We start from the raw sequence: 21,605 nt of genomic DNA on the forward strand, positions 1-21,605 counted from the left end.
CCACCCATCAGGAGATAACAGCCAGGAGACTCAGAGTCTCTGTCCGGCTCCTAAGGGCGCCTGAGATTTTCTGTACACTTGCAGATGCTTTAATTTTGCTTCAAAAACAGTTTACAGCCTTCCAGCACAATATACCCTGCTGTGTTTACTCTGGCTAATCTCTCAATGACTGCAATAAAGGAGAAATGAGGCTGGTAAAGATGTGTGCTTAAGGGAAGCTTAAGAGAAGCATGGTTAGACTTCTGCTGCTAGCATAAAAGGACCAAAAACCCTATTGATTGCATGGATTTTGAAATTAAAATTCCTCCAATTCATTGGGAGATGCTAGAGAAGTTTATCTGGACTTGAGTCATCTTGCTTTAGAGTAAATTGACTGTAATGTTATTTGACTAAACCTTGATAACAAGTTAATTTAGGACAATTTGTCTTGCTATATTATGGAATTTCCTAAAACTATTCAACATTTATTATTCTAATTCAGCAATAACATTTGATAGCAACTTGCATTTCCTCCAAAAATATAGAATTGATCCTACTACTGTGCAATAAACTAGAATTTTTTCTGAGATTGATAGCCAGATGAAAAACTAGGGGGGTTTTTTCAAACTTTGACTGTGAAGAATTTAAGACAAGATTTTGCCTTTACTGTTTGTGTCTGAAACAATTTCTTGCCTTTCATTAGAAATATGGCACATTAAGTTTTGTTTTCACCCAGTGGGTGAGGACATCTTTGAGATTTTTCCTCATATGAGTACAAATGGAAATAACATAGATTCAATAAAGTTGGAAAAGCTCTCCAAGATCATCCAGTTCAAACTCTGACTGCAGTGCTCACTAAACCACATCTTGAAGTGCCATATCTACTAATTTTTTGAACATTGCCAGGGCAGGTGACTACAACACTTCCCTAGGCAATCTGCTCCATATAAATGCTTACAGGCCATATATGAAAGAACATCTCACTCTTTGTTCTTTTCCTGTCCTATAGCCACTGTTCTTAAGAAATTCTGAACATATTTGTCATGGAAGCTTATCTGTTTCTACCAAAGATTTTCCACAAAAATTACATTTCCAAAAGCAAAATAGTTCAGAAAAAAAGGTATTTTGAGCACTCTCTGTGTTTCCTTTGCAGTCAACTCTATATTTATCTTAAATAAAACTGCAGTGAATAACAAATTTGTTTTTATTGACAGACCTTTCATCAACAGAGCACAATAAGAATTAATTAAATTCAAGTCCCTCTGGAGCATCTGCAGAACTGATCACATGTTTCAGCTGTTGCACCTGGGCCTGTCTTGTCTGAAATGGAATTGTCTTAAAGTCTTATGGAGTCTCTTAATAGTCAACATATTAAACAGAAAGACAATAGTCTGGTATGACTTGTGCTTAGGAAAAAACATATCCATTTACTTAAGTAAATAAAGCCTCTACAAATGTCCTCTTTTATGTTTTATGTGATTACTAGTACATTTTAAATATATGTATATATACATCAAACAAGCTGCCTTGAAATAGGTACAAGCATCTGAAACATGATCACAATGAAGAAAATTAAAAAGTGGTTGAGGGGAAATTACTCCCTCTCATGCTACCACTACAGACTCATGCAGGTATAATTGAATATGTAGACATTTGCAAACCATGCTGTGTAACTGGTTCATTACTGCTAGTAAATGGATGAACACATAACACTGACAGTATTTGTAATTTACTTTCAAAATATTGAATGGTATGAGACAACACTCAGGATTAATATAAGTAAGTATTTGATATAAGGAGATAGAGATTTTTAAATTTACATGCTTTCTAGAAAACCTGTTATTTCCTCAAAATGGCAAACAATTAAAATTGTTTGTTACTTTTTTTGTAAAATATTGCAAGGTGGTTGAGGCATTATCTAATTAGTTTCTTTTTTATTCTCTATAAACCTTAAAATTCTTTAAATTCTTGAAAAATACAATAACAATTGGAAAATCCCTCTACAGGTTGGTTTTCATTGGATTACCTGAAAAAATTAAGATATTTTATAGGAGCCATTTTTTTCAAATTTATTTAAACAATATTATAATATAGCTAGGGTCTCAAGAGTCAGTTCAGCATTTCCTGTCAGTTCATGTATCCACCTCCTCAATTGACTACAACAGCTATTGGGCTAAGGCTACTCTTCCAGATGAGCCTTTGGATAAAGTCTCCAAGGTGTCCACAATCTTCAGCACCACAGCAGATAAATACCAGCACTAAGCAATAGCCAAAGATCTTAAGATTTTCAGATTTTTAACCACCAGAGAACCAACCCCGGGTGCAGTGACCCTGAGGAGATTTTGTGTCACCATAGTGGACATGCCAGGGCTTCTATTCCACATTACTCCATGATTTTAACCCCCAGTTATGTACACTTTTCACCAAAGATCTAACAAATTATATATTTTTGTTTACTTTACATAAAAATCTAGGTTTGAGGGACAGAAAATAATCTAAAATTCAGAAAAAACCTGCATCTGCTAAGTCTACAACATTCTACTTCAATCCTCACACTCAAAACGGAGAGATGCACTTTATTAGATTCTCCAGACATGTGGAGAACATTGACTTGGATCATACAATCAAAATGTGAGGTGAATACATGAAGTGTAGGATTAGATTCTGCAGCAGAAGACGGTTTAGATTACTTGCAATATATAAATGTAACTGCATAGACTGAATATCAAAGTATGAAAATAAAATTTAAAAAAAGGAAAAATAAAGAAACATGAAAATATCATAAATACAATAAAAATAAAACCCACTTACTTCTAAATCGAATTCTGAAAACATAGTATTTTTAGCTTCTAATGTGAAGCACAAGAAAGAGCAAACAAGTGAACGTGGAAATATACTTAATATATATTTTTAAAATGTTGCTGTTGCATGTATATCCCAGGAAGTTTTGAGCACCTAATTTATAAAAACTATGTTTTACAAAGAAATGAAAAAAAAGGAAAGAAACAGAACCAGAACATATGATTTAAAAATAATGAGTATTCAATAACCACAAACCATATGTCCTGGGGAAGTGCTAAAAAAAAAAAAAGTACCTTTTGTACTGCTCTGCCTATAAGATTATCTCCAACTGGTATTAGAATTCCTCCGAAGATAGCCAGTACACCACCGATGATGGCCCCAGTGAGGAGCCCACAGTTCCTGTTACAGCCCATTCCTCTTTCTTCTTAGGGTACAGGTAAACAGTGTACAAATATTTTTGTTGTAAGGCTTGATGGTTTTTCCTCTCTTCTTGGTCTGAACAAACGCACTGATCTTCCTCAGAGAAGCTGCTAATATAAGCAGAAAGTGAACAAAAATCAAATTCCAAAGCTCGAAGTACAAAGTACATGAGATGAAGCAGGTAGGAAGATAACAAGGCAAAAACAGTCAGGCAGCGGCCAGCCGCTGGCAAAAATAAACCACAAAAAAACCCCAAACAGACTAAACAAACAAACAAAGTTGCAGGTACTTTTGGCTTATTGCCAGTTGCTTATTACATATCATTATCTTCATTCCAGGTGCCTAAACAAACTGGTGAGTTTTTTTCATTAGTCTTTTTTTTTTTTTTTTTTTTGGCTCTGTTGCATTAGGGCAAGCTGACATTGTTATTATTCATATGACATTTTTCCTGATGTAGACATCTTTAAATCTCCCTCTGCCAAAGAAGGAGGCTATAGATAGCTCTGCTTTTATCTCAGCCTGCCATGGCCACGGCTCCCGCTTCAGGAAGAAGCAGGAGTTACACTGCTCTGGCATCAGCTCCCCTGGCTCTTTCTGCCCTGTGCCAGTAAGAAAGTCCTCAATCACAGTTCTTAAAGACTAGAGCTCGATCCTTGAAAGAGGTAATACCTGTAATTTCAAGATTATTCAGTCTCAGAAGAAAAGTGTCTGTGAGTAGTCATTGGAAAATAAGATTTGCGAGTCATATATGATAATATGTCTTACAAACTGGCCCCTAGTGAAAGGGGTTGTAAAGAAAATCATAATGTTACTAATGCTGAAGTAGTAAAATGTAAGCTTCCAGTGATATTTTTTCAGATTTTTTTATTGTTTATGAATAATTGAGACAAAGAGCTGCCTAATTTGCAATTTATTCTTTATGATTATGAATTAATCAAATACAAAATATTTGCAAATTGGTTATTTGCTTTAGACCTCCAGTTAACAGAAAATCTGCCCTTTTCTGTTTTAGAAACAGTTTTCTGTTTTTCACTGTCCATGTCCTTTTTATTCTTACTAATTTCTGTTTATTGACATGTTGTGAACATCTCTAAATCAATTTTAATGCAGGTAATAGTTAATCACAGTTTCAGTTTCAAGAGTTAATTACACATTCAAGGTCAAACATAGAGAGAAGGAAAACAGAAAAACAGAATAGAGAGGAGGAAAACAGAAAAACAGAAAGATGAAGTGGAAGACAACTCAATCAGTTTGCTCATGAAGACTGATAGTACCAGAAGGACTTCATTAATTCCTAAACAGTAAAGCAGCTATAGGAACAGTGTGTGTTCTGTTTCCCTAATCAGTTACGTGATCCTTTTATCACATAAAGGATGTACAACATGCCCTAACAGATTAGGTACCATGGTCAGCGGGCCACTCCCTTGTCATCCCAAAGTCACAGTGATGTCACATCTCTACCTGGCACCAGACCCCTCCCTTTAACTGCATTGGAAACCCTCTTGAGGAGGTCATGGCTCCCTTGCCTTTAATAATGTCTATTTCTCTACATTTGAGATCATTTGGTATGTTAAGAATTTCTCCTTGGATATTTTCAAGCAGAATGACCAAAAGACTGTTTGCAGCCTTGGGAAAATATCCCTACTATCCTTACTAGAAAAGTCAGCCTGTCCATCCACCTGCCAGCAGGTCATTCCATGTGGTTCCCACTCCAAAGCCATTAAAGGCTTTTTGATGTAGTGGATGTGTTTAACCACAAATTTCAAAGCATATTTAAGTTAGAAATTTATTACACTTGAGGAACTTTGAAGTGAAAATCCCTAAGAGCAAATCTCTTATGGCTGTAGCTAGGCTGAGATCAGGATCTTCAGTTTGGCAAAGACAGAATGGTAAAAGGCAACTAATTGGGAAGGTGGTGTGGGCATTTGAAAATCTGATTGCTTTTACATATTGTAGCAAATCTGAGGAAAAGCAGAGATCCTCAATTAAATCAAATTCTGAAAAGTTGCTAACTCCATTTGATTTTTCTCCCAGTACTAGAAGATTTTTTTTTTCCAGTCCAGAAACATTTTAAAATTTAAAATGAAAATTAGTACTTTCAGAAATATTTAAGGGGGGCTTTTTAGATATCATCACACTTTTTTTCTTGACTTACATACTGAAGATTTTCAAACTCCACAACAATACACATTTCACCAAAATACATTCCACCTAAGTTTCTACAAGCTTTTCAAGTGATTTTTTTTTTTGGCAGACTAGGCATCTCTTATGAGCACTAACAATAAACAGCTAGAAAGCAAGTGTCTGCTAACAGCTTGTGTCTATTCCAAGCTTCTGCAAATTGAAAAATATTCACCCTTCTCCCACCAAAACCAATGTAATAGCAGTCTAGACATCCCAATTTATGCAATTCAAATTACAAATTACACAACTGTGAGTGAAGAGCACTCATTCCATAACACTCAATTCATATAGAAGTCAACATACTACTCTCATCTATCGGAACTGAATTCAAAATATGAAGATTAAGGCAGAAATTTCCAAGAATGCATTTTCTGGGAATTTATATTCAAGTAAAAATTATATACCTTAAGCAGAATAGAAAATACCATAAGAAAATTAGCTATGGTCTATGAGGCTATTGTATCATGAAGACTCAGATTTGACTACTGGATTAATAAGATTATTCACCTCATTCCAGAGTGCTGAGTATGTACTTTTTAATATTGTTTCAAAGATCCTTAACAGAAAATTAATTAATAACAATGAAAATGGTCCATTCAAATCTTTGAAAGACAACTTCTAAAGAACTGTATATAGAAGGAAAGATGAAAAATGTTATTAAATTCTTTCTTCACTATTTAACTGACTTCTGTACATGTCAGCTTAAGGCAAGCACTTATGAAATACAAATAATCTCATTATATATTTGATGGTTTTGAAATTATAGTTTAAAGCTTTTTAACTGCAGTAGTGAATGCTGGAAAATTTTCATTAAAATATGCATTTTTTATAAATTCATATAACTCCAGGACTATTTTTAAGAATACTAAATATCAAAACACAGAATGCAATTGGGAAAACCAGCCTTACTAAACATAAAACACCACTGTTATCATAGTAACAAAGCATTTCACTAATCCATGTAAAATGTCACTTTTTCTTGCAAGCAGCTCTGTAAAATCCTTCCATTTAATTTTGCATTAAAAATAAATATTTTCAAGAGCTTCCACTCAACTGACCTTAAAATGTTCCTGAGGAAAACCCTCTGATTTTAAATGTTGCATCGTACGACTCACCTTGAATAAGGGCGACTGATTTTTCAGCTGAACACACAAGTACTCAGCACATGACTTGCATCAAGTTACCAGCAGACAAGCAGCTAAACCTCCCCACCAAGCACATAGGCTGTGAACTGGGGGGGAGTGTTTATATATTCCAAGAGACGTCAGTTCCCTCTTTATCTTTTTTTTGCCAGAAGAAAAAGTTAAGTTGTACTGCTGCTGGGGGAAGGGGTTATTTTTGCAGCCTGACTAAAAGCCACTACCTACATCTCGTGGTAGGATACTTAGCGACTGCAATCTTTATCCAAGTTTGATCCAAGTGAGTCAAAGGTCAAGGAGACAAAAGGGTAACTTACTTACTTGGTTTCTGGTCACTTCTTCTTTCATATCTGCATATTTGTATTTTATTCATCATGACAGTGTATTTTCAAGTAAGAAAAATCAGGAAATTTCAGAATATTTTGAATAGGATTTTTTTTTTCAGGTATCAGATACAATGTTTCCTTGCCAAATGCTAAGGCCTTTCCTATTTTACTGGAAGTTCAATGAACATCATTCCAAAAGCTTCTTTTTCTGAATGTATCTAACAAACATTTATTTTTACACTGACCTCTCTATCAACCAACATGTTACTCCATCATATACCACTACTAAATAATAACAGTTTGACAAACTTTTGCAGAAATATTTTATAAATACCTCTTTATCTCAGGTGAATTCAATGAATGGATTGTTTTAAAAGATTCTTCTGGCAACAGCAAGAGAAAGTGACTTTTATTTGACTTAATTTTGAGAGGGGAAAAAATATTGCTAAAAATAGATTCTTAGGTCCAGACTTTCATGGTACTGCACTGAATAGTTTGAAAGTCACAGGTTTAGTATTTTCTCTCTGTTTTGATGGACTGCTTTTCTGTTATTTTATGTTACTCTATTTGAAAGCTTAGCTACTGCAGGAAAATCTGCCTTTTTCTAATCTATTTCTGCTAAGTAAATCTAAGGTGGATGAAAATTAATAAATTTGAGGTTTTTACCTCCTAGTAGTGAAGGCAAGACTGAAAGTGAGCCTGGTCACTTGAAAACAACTTTTTGTGCAGTTTTCAGTACAAGTCTTGCTGCCAGAGCAAGCTCGTGACCACAAATAACTCCAGCTTCTCATCCTTGAAAAGTGCAGAAATTTTGTGTTCCTCGATTTTCTAACTAAAGAGGGATGTTTAACTGCTGAAAGTTAAGCCGTCCTCCACACTGTGCTTGCCATAAACTACTTTTATTGTTATTAATTGTTTCTATTGTACATGTCCTCCTCAGATGGTCTCCTGAGGATATTCTTGTTTGGGATCCTCCTTCACTGCTGCCTGTGGAGAGGTTCCCTACCATGCTCATTTTCTCTGCTTGCAGCGTGTGGGAGTCAGTGTGCACCCTTCATGAGGAAAACATCTGCTGGGGTTTTTTGTTGGAATCTGCTACTGCCAACATAATGATGTTCAGTCTTCAGCATATGCGTGCTGAGCTGTACCACCTAATGTTACCATTTACAATATCCCACTATCATCCTGCAAAGGCAAAATCTCTTCCAGCAGCAGTCCTTGGCAGTGAAATGAGGACTGCCTGGTTCAACTGCAGAAACAAGCTAAAAGGACAGGAATCTGAGAGAGAAGCTGTGAACTTTTGGATGTCAGTCACTTCTGTTTCTTAAAAACAAACTAAAATAAACCCTAAGTATTTTATGGCGCTGTGTCCTCTGACTTCATATCAGAGTTCAGAGGCTGCAGAGGAGAAAGAAGAGACACACAGCAGCAGAAGGAGGATACAAAAAACGAGTTGTGTACTTCATCAGAGTCCCAGTGGTGCAACAACAGACAAACTGTCCCACAAGGAAAAGTTGTCAAAAAGGAGAAACAGCAAATGACACTCACATGCCTCATGAAGACACAGAGAAAACTGCAGGAAGCAGAAAATGGGAAGCAATTTCCAAATTAAGTCCACATGCATTTTCTAGAGTAAACAGACTACTGACAAGAAAATGCTGAAGAGATGAGTGTTATTCATGGCTTTTATACATATCTCATAGTGACCCTTTGGAAAACACTTTCTTTGGGGTGTTTTCCTATATGCTTTCAGATTCCTAAATAGGTTATGTCTCCCTTTTCTTTATTTATTTATTTTTTTAATATTAAGGTCCATTCTATCAGACATACCTTTATGGTACATACAATTTAAATTTTCAAGATGATTACATAAACATTTCCACATTCCTGTAGGAATTCTTTGCTGTACAGTATAGCACAGCATCAGTTTATATTCCTGTGTTTCCCAGTTATTACATTCAGAACTTTTCTCCAATTGCCTATCATGAAGCTTATAAAAACTAGTGTTAACATTAATTCTTGTTCAGATGTGGAAATGTTAACATAAGTTAGATGACGTTGGGAAGAAAATTAGAAAGCTCCAGGAAAGTGCTGTCTACTTTTACAGCCTCTGAACTTTTTAAGAACATTAACTGTTAAAAAACACCTAACAAAATCTACTTTGTTAGGCAAAAGATTAGGCTAATATTCTCAGTATCTAAAACATGATTTTCTATAAGATTTTGGGTACTTTCCCTTGTTTTGAGAAAAATTATATAAACCTGCTTTCCATGGTAAGTTAATGCACAAATTTACTCTTTATCCAGGTTATTCTATTAGCATCATTTTATGTGGCTTCTATTGTCTCTACTGAAAATCCTGTTGTCACCACTCAGTGGCCCTCTGGCTTCTTCACAGGAAGTGGAAAGTCCCACAGGAAGGGTTGTACCTTGCTCAGTAGTGAAAGATTAAATCATTAAACCTGTCCCCCTCAAAAGAAAACAAACCATACACACACACACACACAAAAGAACCTATGGCTTTTGTCCCCAAATAAGCTTTCTGATTCAACACACTCATGTTCACCCATGTGCCCTTAGTTCTACTGAGAAGCAGAGTGATGAAAATGAGTCATCTGGAGAAGAAAAAGGAAAATATGCAATGTGCCACAGTTGGGTAAGACTTCTACCTCTCTCTGTGTACTGGAGATACTATGAGGTATTGTTTTATAGGGAGAGATATTTTGTATTCATGAAAGATAATCTGATTTCCTAAGGAAATTAAAACCTTCTGTGTATCACATCATCACACAGTACACAAGAAGCAGTGCATGAGTTATCCACTCAGACCAGCTTCTACAATTCACTGCACTTCCACTTCACAAGAGCCATCCCAGGGTGAACATGGCCTATCCTCAGGTGTTGCACATAAAGAACATGAATATATAACACACAAATTATAAAACAATAATACAGAACTAATATCATTCCCAAATTCCATATTCACTATTTCTGTCTCATCTGTTCTCACAGTGACTGCTATTGTGTATAATCTGATTTTCTAAAAGCCACAGGATAGAACAGAGTTTTATAGGTCAGGTCACTTCATGTAAGAGAAGGAAGGACAAAGATATCTTAGTTGTTTCATTTTTCCTTTTACTATCTTATCTATACAGCTCTAAAATAAAGGAAAGGCACAGTTTCATGTTTTTGGTTTTTTTCTTGTTTAAGTCAGTTACAAATATTTGTTACCGATAAACTTATTCAGTTAAAAGCAGGCATCCGGATCCAGAGACAAATTGATTTCTTTTCCTCTCACTAGAGATGAGTGAACATAACTCATCTCAAGCACTCAAAATTTTTTCTGAGATAAGACTATATAGAATCATAGAATCATACAATCATTAGGGTTGGAAAAGATCTCCAACCTTTGACTAAGTACCACCATGTTCACTAAACCACATCACAAAGTGCTACAGCTACTTATTTTTGAACAGTTCCAGGGAGTGCATATCTTCTAGAGGTACTGATGTTTTGCCTTTAACTGCAAAGCATCTAAACAATGGACTTAAGTTAGGCATCTAAAGATTAGAATTATAGTGTTGGAACAACTCCACTCAAAGTCCCCAAAAAGGTCTTTGATTTCCTCTCCACATCAATGCACCATACTGATGGTACCAAAACACTTTCACAAGATTCTGGTAAGTGCATACAGAATATGAAAAAAAAATAGAAAATTCAAGAAGAAAAGTTCAAAATATTTACCAGCTGGCATTAATGGAAATTTTGGACAAAGATTGCAGACATGGTATCACACTTTTTTGCTCAGCTCACATTACAGATTTTACTGCAGGTGTGTTGGTCTTCAAGGATTTCCAGTGCATGCCCTGACTCATACTCCAACCACTCATATCAAGCATTGTTCAACCTCCTGAAAAAATATCCTCCCCAACATGCATTAATACCTTATTTCTCCTCACAAGAGCTTGGAAGACTCTTATCAAACTGCTCCTTCATTACCCACTAGAGACTCCCAGCTGCAGCTTTCCCAGCTCTGTTAAGTGTTAGGTCCTAAGGTGCTGTCCCTTGTGGTTCCCAATGTGTCCTGACGATATGGAAAAACATCCTAAAATACCAGTGGCTCAAGCCAACTTGGCAGCAGTACAGTGGAAACAGTGTGATATATTTGGCTCCTGCCACTGATGTGTTCCTCTGTCAAACTGTAATGAAGCTCTTTAAGGGGAAAATGGGTGATGGAAAACCCAGCAATTGCTTCAGGTTTTTCCCCTAGATATATTGCTTTTGGGGTCTTCTTCACTGATTGTGGCATGCACTAGCTGCTGCCTTTCTCAGTCCTCAAAATCACTTTTCAAATTTGTTTTCAAGTGATTCTAACAGGGGGATTAGGTGAAGAAATCCCAATAGCAACAGGGATAGACCACACTCTGATTCTTCCACTGCTGTGGGTTCATGTGAGAGTAACTCAGAATATAGATAGGAGGGAACTTAGCAAAACAGAATCCAATATAGAAACTGTAATATTATAACATAGACTTCTTGTGAGTCTGGAGCAGTGAAGGGCTATGAAAATCTCTTACTGAAAGGGTTGGGTTGGTCTATTAATGCTAGTGAAACCTTAGTGTTGCCCCAAAAATTATAATTCATCACCCATTGTGCAGTGAGCCAATCACACAGAGTCAAGGGCTTTGTTATTACATGTTTGCACAAAGATGGGTATTGTGTGGTGAATCCACAAAGTAAATCCACTATCACCCTGAGTAAAAATGATAAGGACTCTTTATATGCTGTTAGTTTTATATGTTCTGCTTATCTAATATATTCAGTGTTTATTATTTGATTATTTCTGAGTTGTGCTGAGCTGGCTTCTTATCTTGGATGACCTGGTGCTCATCAGTTGTAGAACTTACAATTCTATTATTGTCAGGCTGGATTTCTTAACGTCTTCTTATCTTGGGTGTCCTGCAATAGCAGATTCTTCCTCCTAGTCTTTTTTACTCCCCTGGGTCTGTGACATTTGAAGTGGGTCAGGCCCTGAAATGTAATAAGGTAATGCTACCTTACATTTACAGAAAAAAAAAATGTCTTAGACATCACAGGGAGGGCACCAGAGAGGAGGCTCCAATGGCAGGAGACAAAAATTTTAAACCAAATGTCTTCTGAAAGTCTGGAGAAATTTAACAAATCTTGTCCCTACTTGGACATATTCCACTTCTTGCAAAACTCTTCTCCTTAGATCAGAAGTCACAGAATAATGGAGTAATTCTAAAATCTTTCACTAGTGCAATACCTGGTTGAGAAATAGTCATCATAGTGAATCATCCCAGACAATGTCAGTGGTTTTAAAGAACGACTGGGTAGTCCTTATGTTAATTTTTTCCCTAAAAGCTACACTGTAATTTTGTCTCTGTAATAAGTAGGAACAACATATGTACAGGGAATTTTTCCAGTTGTGAAGATCTAAGTTTAAGGTCAACTTCTTGGTGACTTCTCAAGTATTGAAGACCTGTCAAATGACTGACACCCTTATTTTTCAGTTTACATGTTCCAGACCTGGAAACGTGTCCTAGGTCTGAACAATGTACAGAAGCTCTTCCCTGGGCCTTCAGTCCAGCCTCAAACACCAAAGCCAAACCATCAGCCTACTGCTGGGGAAAGCTCTGCTCCCCATCAGACCAGCTGGAGAAGAAAGTTTTACTGAAGCTGCTCCTGGGGCAGCTGCCACTTTCACTTAGGGAATCAGAATCAGTGGCTGGAATTGAGAAAAACTTCTTGTGAAACAAAAAAGGATTTTTTTTCCCCTTTTCTTCATATTTTTTGAGAAGATATTTAATCACCTCAGTAAAAGAATCATATATAATTCACATACACAGACAAAAAAAACCAAACCCCAACACTGAAAAATAAAATTAGCCTTGCCATAGGAGATTCCTTGGCAGCAACTGAAGATATAAAGAGATTATGAAAAATTGTGTAATATCACAGTGTATTGAGAAATATTAACACTATGAAGAACAGAGCATTAGAAAAAGTACTAGCAGTGATTTCTGTTCACTAGCAGTAAATTAATGAGGGAACTAATAGATACCCTGAAGTCTCAGATCATGTAATTTTCAGTCATAAGATATGGCATTATTCTTTCAGATGAAAACATGTTACAGAAATATGCATATAACTATCAGTTACAGAAAAAAAAGTAGTTGCAAAATGCAGTAATTTAACCCAAACCACTTACATTTCTGATCATTTTCCTAGTTGTCCCAATTATAAACATGTTTTTGAAGTCTCACTTGAGGACAGAAAAAAAACAAACTAAGCAACTACAGACTATACATTTTTTATGAGTAGGATATTTTTGCCAAGTTAAAAAAATAATTGAGTAATTGTACCTATTGCATCAATTGTCAAGAAAATAAATCACTAAAATAGCATATGATCTCAGGACTTCCATATATAAATTAACTTATGCTACATCAGCAAATTTATGATATATTATATTGTGGAACATTTCCTCCCCCCAAGCCTGAGGATCCTCCTGATGGGGAGACCCCTAAAAAGTTCTGTGCCATGAATGAAAGACAAACGGGACTTTTGGTTTTTTCAGTTTTCAGGTTGCTGTTTATTTTTCTCTTATCAAAAGTTCAGCATGCTGTCTACATCTCAGCATACAAAGAGAAGACACCAAAAGTCACAAGACGCACAGGTTCAAGGTCTTTTAAAGCTATTTTGTCCAATTAACTGTTAGAATGTATTTTATTTCTACCTTTCTACCAGTAACTAATTATTTGTCTGTCCACACAACATCTGCACTGAGGTTCTTTCTAACCAATCATCCTGTGCTACCGACACTGCAGAAAATGGAGTAGATGAAGCACAAGAAGGAGATAAAACAATGACCAAAGTCCACCATCTTGTCTTCTAACTCCATACTAAAAACTCAAAACTCTACTTTTTTCACCTTGTGATAAACTACATTACTATAAAGCACAAGGAGGAGATAAAACAATGACCAAAGTCCACCATCTTGTCATCTAACTCCATACTAAAAACCCAAAACTCTACTTTTTTCACCCTGTGATAAACTACTATATATTTCACACACTCATAGATTCCAATTCAACCCAAAGTCTTGGAGGCTTTCTCCATGAACAAATGTTAAAAGCAGTATTCCCCTGGGGGTCAGGACTTCTCAGGACAGGCAGAGAAATATTCCCTGTGCCCTCGGTTCCAGCATTATATTTTTTTATATATTTATATATATGCACATAAATTATAGTTTTAAAACTACACAGATATGCTTTTTTCCTCTAATTAATAATGATAAGACTCCCATGATTAATAACTATTACAGTAGCTTTCCTATATTATTTTATATCACATATTAAAGGTATACACAGCCATAAACTTGATATCTCTGCTCATATTTTTAACATATGTAATTAGTTGCTTATATAATAGACTTTCATATACAAGATAATGATTAACAGGTAAATTATTATTACATTTTTTGCAGTTAAAGTTTCATTATATTTATTTCTAGTTGTAATATACAGTGAAACATTAGCAATATGCAAATGAAATAATTTGATTACCAGTATGTATAGTCTTTGTAAATTTTAGTGAATTGACTTCTCTTGGATTTATGAACAGTCAATAAATAGAGGCCAAATAACATCTCTCTTTGCTTTCAAGAACTAGCAGTTAGAAGCATTTTGCAAGTTATAGGATGCAATAATACGCTTACAAGAAGTTTATAGAATATCCAGCTGTGTGTTAAGAATCTGCCTCAAGCCCAGGAGCAGGGTCACATACCTGTATGGAGGGAGAGCTGCTCTCACAACTCTTCCCACAAGGAAGTGCAGAGGTGCAGAAGAGCCTGCAAACTTACCTCCTTATTTAGAGAAAATTAGAGTTGCTGTAGCACCCCTAAGAAACCCTGATGCCCAACGCCCCACCACCCAGTTGATCTTGTATCAGCCACAAACAGAAAGTTGCACAGACCTTTTAAACTCCCTTGTAGGTAAGCTGTCTCAAGTGATAAGGAATTATGAAACCTCTGAACCAAGATATTTACCCTCTCAACACTTATGCTTTACAAGGGAGACCAGTTCTAAGAAATCTTTTCAGGACCAGCCTTTGCCTCTGGTCCCTTCAGCTTTTGCAATAGCCCAGAATTTGGAGGCAATGTATCAGGTCCTGTTGCCAATCCAGAACAAATTTCATTGACTTTTCAGTAACTCTTTGCAAACACAGTCTAATCCCATTTAATCCCCACAAAGTACTAGAAGCCAAATAATATGTGTCATATCAGAGATAATTCTTTAGATTTGGGTTTATTATATTTATTTACACCAAGCATAGAGACAGGTCAGGTTGAGGGATCCCAGCTGTGAGTACAGCTGTCCAAATTCATGGGACTCTCAATAATATTTCCGCAGGCTTTGCTTCACAACTTGGTTGTCTAAATAAACATCTGAGCCAAGTGGCAGGGCTATTGCCTCCTCTGCCTGTCTTTTTGGATCTTTGTTAAATCCTTTTATCATAGCAGGGCTGACACTTTTCTAAAATTTTTTAATTATTAATAATTAAGCATGGTATTTTTTATTTGAACAGCCTATAGAGGACCTCATTTGAGAAAGTTCAAGCAAATAGCAGCAGTTATCAGCCTTTCTGACAAGTCATATTTAAGATAATAGCTGTCTCAGAGGATTATCAGGAACCTGGAGGTGAGTCATTATGACTGGTGCTATAAAACTCCATATGTACTAACTCAAGGGACACTCCATGGCATAAACCTCTTAACTGATGAAATTTCTGCTTCTCTAAAGTTAGACAGAAAATCAAGTGACAAGGAAAAGTTAAGAATTAAAAAACTTTCCTGAAATTTTCATTAATCTGGATATTTTCTGACCTATCCTGTTATGCTGTAAATGCTGTTTTTCTACCTGTGATCTTCTTGGAGTCCTGTTGATTGCTTCCTGTGTGCCTTTCACAGCTGCAGCCTCCAGCTTGTTGCCAGACTTCTGCCTTCCTTTCTGCATGTGCTTCCTTTTACCCCTGTTTCTTTCTCTGAGAATCTCCTCCCACCTCCACCCTATCATCTCAGCAGTCACTCCTCCACCAAGCATCTCCCCTAGTTTGTCTCCTCCCTCCTTGGATTATCCCCTAGGTTTTTTCCCTGCTCTTCCAGAATTTACTGCTTTCCATAAATTCTGTCCTTGTTCCTTGTCATTAACATTTATATTTCCCCAATCTCCCATTATACTTTTTGTTCTTTCTTCTATTTATCTTCTTCTTCCTCTGTATGAAGTTCAGGTATATAACCTTCTCACACCGTCAGTTAATCAAAAAAGCTGTTTGCAAATGAAAACCATATTTATCAGTGCTCTTTGGTGCACAGAGAAGTCTTACCTGAAAAGGCTAATTATGAATAATAATTTAAGTTTGGTGACTTAATACTGAATTCTTGTTTGTGTTCCTTCCTAAAGCCTCAGAAGAGCAAAGCCCTCAGTATTTCTACCCATTATCTATTTTCTGCCCAGCTGCCATTCAACATTCTTTTTGAAGTCCTCCCACTTCTAAGAAAATGAATACTGAGCAGCTTCAGCCATACAGAAAGAAAAAAAGAAAAAAAAAGAAGAGAAGAGAAGAGAAGAGAAGAGAAGAGAAGAGAAGAGAATTGTATCCCGCTCTTACCTGCACTAGAACTGGGAGAGGATCTGAGATGAGGCTGGGAAAAACTCAGAGTTTTCTGAATACAGTGCCAGGCAGACTCAGTGGCAAAGCAGGCATACTGGGCTACCAAAATAGGTGCAGTGCTGTTCCAACCCACAACAGCTAGAAAGGAAATAGGATGTATCATTCATCTCTTTCTTATGATTTGAGTGGTCAGAGCACTCGCTAGTGTTTAGCACAAAAAAAAATCCTTAAAATTATATAGGATAAAGATTACAGAATTGTAAACATGTCGTCACAACATGAAACACCCCAGGCATGTTTGTGGCAAAGCACACACCCTCTGCATAATTATACTCGGGCTTCTCTGTTTTAGGCAAAAAGTAACAATAGTCACTTATCAGATTCTCAAAATGGTATTGGAGAGGATTCAGCAGGACACTCCCAAAACTTTCTGGGTAGCAGCAGCCATAGGATTGCAGACACATAAATGCTTAGTTCCTCCAGTTTCTGGAAATTATTTTGCCCTTTCTGCACTCTGCTCTATTAGTGTTTTCCTAGTTAGTTTTTTGCCAATCTATCTCTCATAATTCCTTTTCTCACTCTGCAATTCTAGCTCACAATTCTCCTCCTTTCCCCAAATCTCATATCCAGGCTGTTTATCCACCTCTTCTCAGAAGATAAATCTTAACCATATCAGAATAATATCTCTAAAAGTCTTGTGTGCTCAATTCAGCATTGTACATTCATGCAGCAAGGAAGCTTTTTTTTTCCTGCTGTACTTCTGCATGTGAGATTGTTTTAACAGCAGTTACACATTCCAGGTCTTACTGAACATTGTATTTTCTGAAGTCTGTGTGCCCAAGGGAGCGCTCTGGTATCTTGGTCAAACAAACACCATGGACACCTATCAGCTAATATCTGTAAGAATATCTGTGATGCCTCTGACTACACTTTAATGTGCCTGTGGTTCTAATGCACACATGGCTAAAGATCCATGTATGGATCTTAAAAGAGAAACAACTGCAGTGGAGATGGTTTCACACAGCTTCCCAACAGTGTTCATGGCAGACAGCTTCCAACCATTGGTCTTATGAAAAACCTACTAAAAGACACTTAGACCCAGCAGATCCTGGTATTTTGATTCGTCAGCTGCATGTAATAGGAATAATTTTTTTTCTTGTCATGACAGGCATATGTTGACTCGAGCTGGTGAGGCTTGTGAGAAGATATTTTCTTGAATAGTAAACATGAGGGAATATTTTCCTATGGATAATTCACTTTCCTTTGACCTAGGAAAATGTGAAGGCCCTCCTCTGTGAGGTCAATAATATTCCATTTTTGACCATCTAAATAAATTACACATGCTTTCATGTTCACACGAACATGCTGGTGCCTTGTTTCAATTTCAAAGTATCTACCTGAAGCTTAGCGGCAAGCTGAGCAGTTTTTGCCTCTTGCAGCCTTGCCTATTGCATTTTCCACCATGCAAGCACCCTGCAAAACACTACCTTTTTCCTTGGAAAATTCCATGTGTGGCTCACTGAAATGCATGTGGCTGGGAGGACTTGTGCCTACCTTTGAAATTGTGTTGTGATTCCTTGCAAAGCCATATTTTTCATACCATCCAGGTTCCTCACCGGAAGAACACAGCAGGAATACAGACCTAATTCTTTGGCATGTTGCCACGCTTGGTGTACTGATTAAAGCAAGGTGCTTTCTGAGGTGCTACAGACCTTTTGATGTGGCTACTGCATTTCTGTGTAATCTTCACTGTCTTAGGATCAAATTCATACATGAACAGATTCCCACTTTTACAGCTATCCCTCCTCTAAATGCCACTTCCATACTTCATGTTTAATTCATGTTGTATACCGGGCGTGAATCGAGTGAATTCAGTTTTGAAGGAGTTTCACGATTTCAGAAATATCTCCTACTCAAACTCATGAGGCCTTAGAAGGGAGCAGAAACAAAAATATAAGCTTTGTCTGACTTGTTCTAAATCTTCTTTTTGTAATTCAGACTTATTTGATTTGGGGATTTATTTCTCTGAAAAGAGTTTAGTCCTGAAAAAGTGTCTGTAGTTAGTGAGACTTGATACAATGACTAGAGTTTAAGCAGCCTATGAGCATCGTCCCTAGGTTTTACTCAGGTTGAATTTCATCACAGTTCAAAGAGCTCATATGACCCTTTATTAAACAATCACAGCATAAATTTTCATATTCTACCTAATTCGTTAAGTTTTTAGTCTCATTTATTTTTATGGTCTTCATTCCACCATGTTGCAATTAGTAAAAATTAATTTAGTACACAATTGATTAAAAATTAAAACTTTTCAAACATTCTGTGCTTCCAATGAAACCTAAGCTTCATGGAGTGCAGCACAGAGTGCAGATGGAATTCTAATCAGTGGTTTGTGTCAAGTGGTTTTAGATACACATAATGGAGCCATCACATAAATTAAACATTTATGAGTCAAAATCAATTAGTGACTAAGATATAAATTAGTTCACTATTAAGGTTTAGCAAGGAGCATGCTATCCTAGACCATATTAATTAATAAATATTACAGTAAACAAATAGTTGACATTTATATCAGTCATAACATATCTCTAATAAAATGAAAAAAATGGGATATATTGGGTATGTCACACTCCTTTTCAGAAACAACAGCATTATTCATGTATGTTACATGAATAATTGATATTTCAAGTAAAACAGTGGGATAGCAAAATTATTTTTCTAAGGGAAAAATCAAAATAGTTCATGAAAAGTTCAGTGGGTAAGTCTCTGACATGACAAATAGATTTTTATAGAGTTTATCAAGTTTGGAACCCTTGGAAGTAGTGCTTTACCTGCTTAATGTCAACTGAGAGACTAACAAAGTAATGAATAAAAATGTAGAAAGATATTTATGCACTGTTACACCTTTTATACATGTTCCAAAGTTGAACATTAGTTTGAGCTTAGAAACTACCAAGTGGTGCATTTCCTTGTTTAAAGACAGCCCGTCCCTGCCGGCTTTACTTGGGTAATTAATTGAGTGCTCCCAGAGATTCCCTGCAGAGCCTGGGGGAAGCCCGTGCCAAGTCGAAGTGGTGAGACTGGAAACTCCTGTGGCACAAAGCAAAATGTCAGAGGAGGATTTTGGCTCGTCCTGTTGCCTAGGCCTGCTGCCTACACGCCTGGAGTTAGTGACAGCTGTTGTCCCTTTGACTGAGTCTGGACGTACTCACAGCCATTCAGATGTAGAAGCCAGACAAAATGACAGGTCACAGGAATCCAGAAGTATTTACATTATTGAAGTAACTAATTTATATAAATTTAAGGCAGTGGAAGAGCAGAATCTCCATGGTTTTATTTAAATTTTCAGAGATAAAGCCTATTTATTTCCATACATTATTTTAGTCTCAACATGTGTGAAAACAACTTTTCTGCTCTATTTCTGAAAATCAAATGCTGCAACATGCTAACATACATAAATCTGAAAATTAAAATAAATCAGAAGTCACAAACTGTACTGGATGCCTTGAAATCTATATCCCTGATTTGAGAAGGTTGCTGTTTGTCCTTTGAAAAATAAGATACCTTGCAATTGAAATTTCCATGTTCCTCAAAACAGAGAAATTAGATTTGCCAAAAAACTTTCAAAATAAGAAATTGCTGCTTACTTAAAAAAATGAGAGTGTTGTGTTTGTTTATACAGTGTTCACACAGTGAAAAATAAAGTTGTTTTAGATTATTTAAGTCTTGCCAAGTAGCAATTGCTGTAGTCATTAAAAAAGCCCAAACAAACAAAAACCCAAACCCCTTTAATCTAGATTGCTCAGGTGGATAGTTCTCTGCTGTCTCTTAAAACATACGTAAGAATTTTTTCCATCAGAATCAGCTGGATTGTTCCCAGCAGAACATTCACAGTACCTACTCCTCTGCAAAGGAGGAGTGCTCCTCACAGTGCTCCTCTCCTACTGCAAAGATTCTTAAGATTTGTTTTTCATCTCAGGAGACTTTAATTAGCTTTCATTTCTTTGGCCTCTCACTTGTATTTTCCAGACAAAAGTGCTGTGTCTGCAAAACACCTTCTGATGAAAATGTAAGACTGAACATGTCTTATGCCTTTTGAACAAGTCCTGTCTTCCAATTTATTGTCTTCCAAGTTTTCTTCAGCACAGCTTCCTGGGAACACCTGTTTGGGAGTTCTTAAAAATAAAACCAGGTCTACCATCAGAGGATACTATTAACACTAATACCTTAATTCATTAATTTACTATTTGAAACTCTTAAGATTTTATATAAAGGCTGTCATCCTCACCAACCTGGTTGTTAACTCTTCTGAAATAAAGGATCCTTTATTAAGGTGCTTGAATGCCGGGACTGCTCTTTCTTCCTTGGCACAGTGTTTCCCTGAGAACTGAGAAGTGGTAAGAATTCATATATTTCTATCTTGAATGAAAATTCTTTTTTTTTTTTTCAGCATTTTCAAACTTAAACAGTTAATTGATTTTTTTTTCCTATGCCATATGCAGTCTTTTTAATTAATAAATGAAATGATCCTAAGTAAAAACTTGTGTTTAAAATCAACTGATATTTGTATTATTATCAAGATCAGAATGCAGAATATGGTGTGAAGACTGAAAATGTATCTTGTGCTCAGGATCTCCTGAGCAGCTGTAACAAAATATGATCTGTGTTAAATTAGGAAGACACTGAACAAAATGTCACAATAATGCTTCTTGCACTTTGTGAGGACTTGGAATCACACATGCACTTTGGGTCTCTAATGGTTCTGGCAGTAATTGTGGGAAGAATAGCAGCTATGCCAGAAAATAAGAACACAAGAGCAAGAAACATATTGGGACTGAGACAGAACTTGACATTGCACAAGCCATTCTAAGAAGAGTGCCAAGAATGACTACTCAGAGGCCAGTAGCCCAAAGATACTTGGCTTCTCTTCTCACTTTTAATCATTCTGTTCCAGACACCTATAAACAATACCTAATTGTAGGAAAGCTGGGAGGCAATTTTTAAATCCAAGGAGTATGTAAAAGGGCAAAGGAAACTCTGATGTCAATAATGGAGAACGG

The 21,605-nt window shown here is 36.4% G+C and overlaps 1 protein-coding gene across 4 annotated transcripts in view; it reads right to left on the reverse strand.

Moving 5' to 3' along the window:
- The window catches only part of CD36 (CD36 molecule), a 35,490-nt gene extending 19,589 nt beyond the window's left edge, over window positions 1-15,901 (reverse strand). Inside the window, exons 1-2 of one of the 4 annotated variants that reach the window (XM_039723658.1) lie at window positions 15,792-15,901; window positions 3,075-3,311 (exon numbers count right to left, since the gene is read on the reverse strand). In XM_039723658.1, coding sequence (XP_039579592.1) covers window positions 3,075-3,194 — 120 coding nt within the window. In that variant the 5' untranslated portion in view covers window positions 3,195-3,311; window positions 15,792-15,901. Of the gene's footprint in view, window positions 1-3,074; window positions 3,312-6,443; window positions 6,678-15,791 lie in introns of those variants that run through there. The other 3 variants (XM_039723656.1, XM_039723657.1, XM_039723655.1) reach the window with 3 other exon arrangements.
- Window positions 15,902-21,605: the final 5,704 nt, after the last annotated feature.

The sequence above is a fragment of the Passer montanus genome, unplaced genomic scaffold, assembly GCF_014805655.1.
Source record: "Passer montanus isolate IOZ18808 unplaced genomic scaffold, ASM1480565v1 scaffold50, whole genome shotgun sequence".
In the NCBI taxonomy this organism is placed as follows: Eukaryota; Metazoa; Chordata; class Aves; order Passeriformes; family Passeridae; genus Passer; species Passer montanus.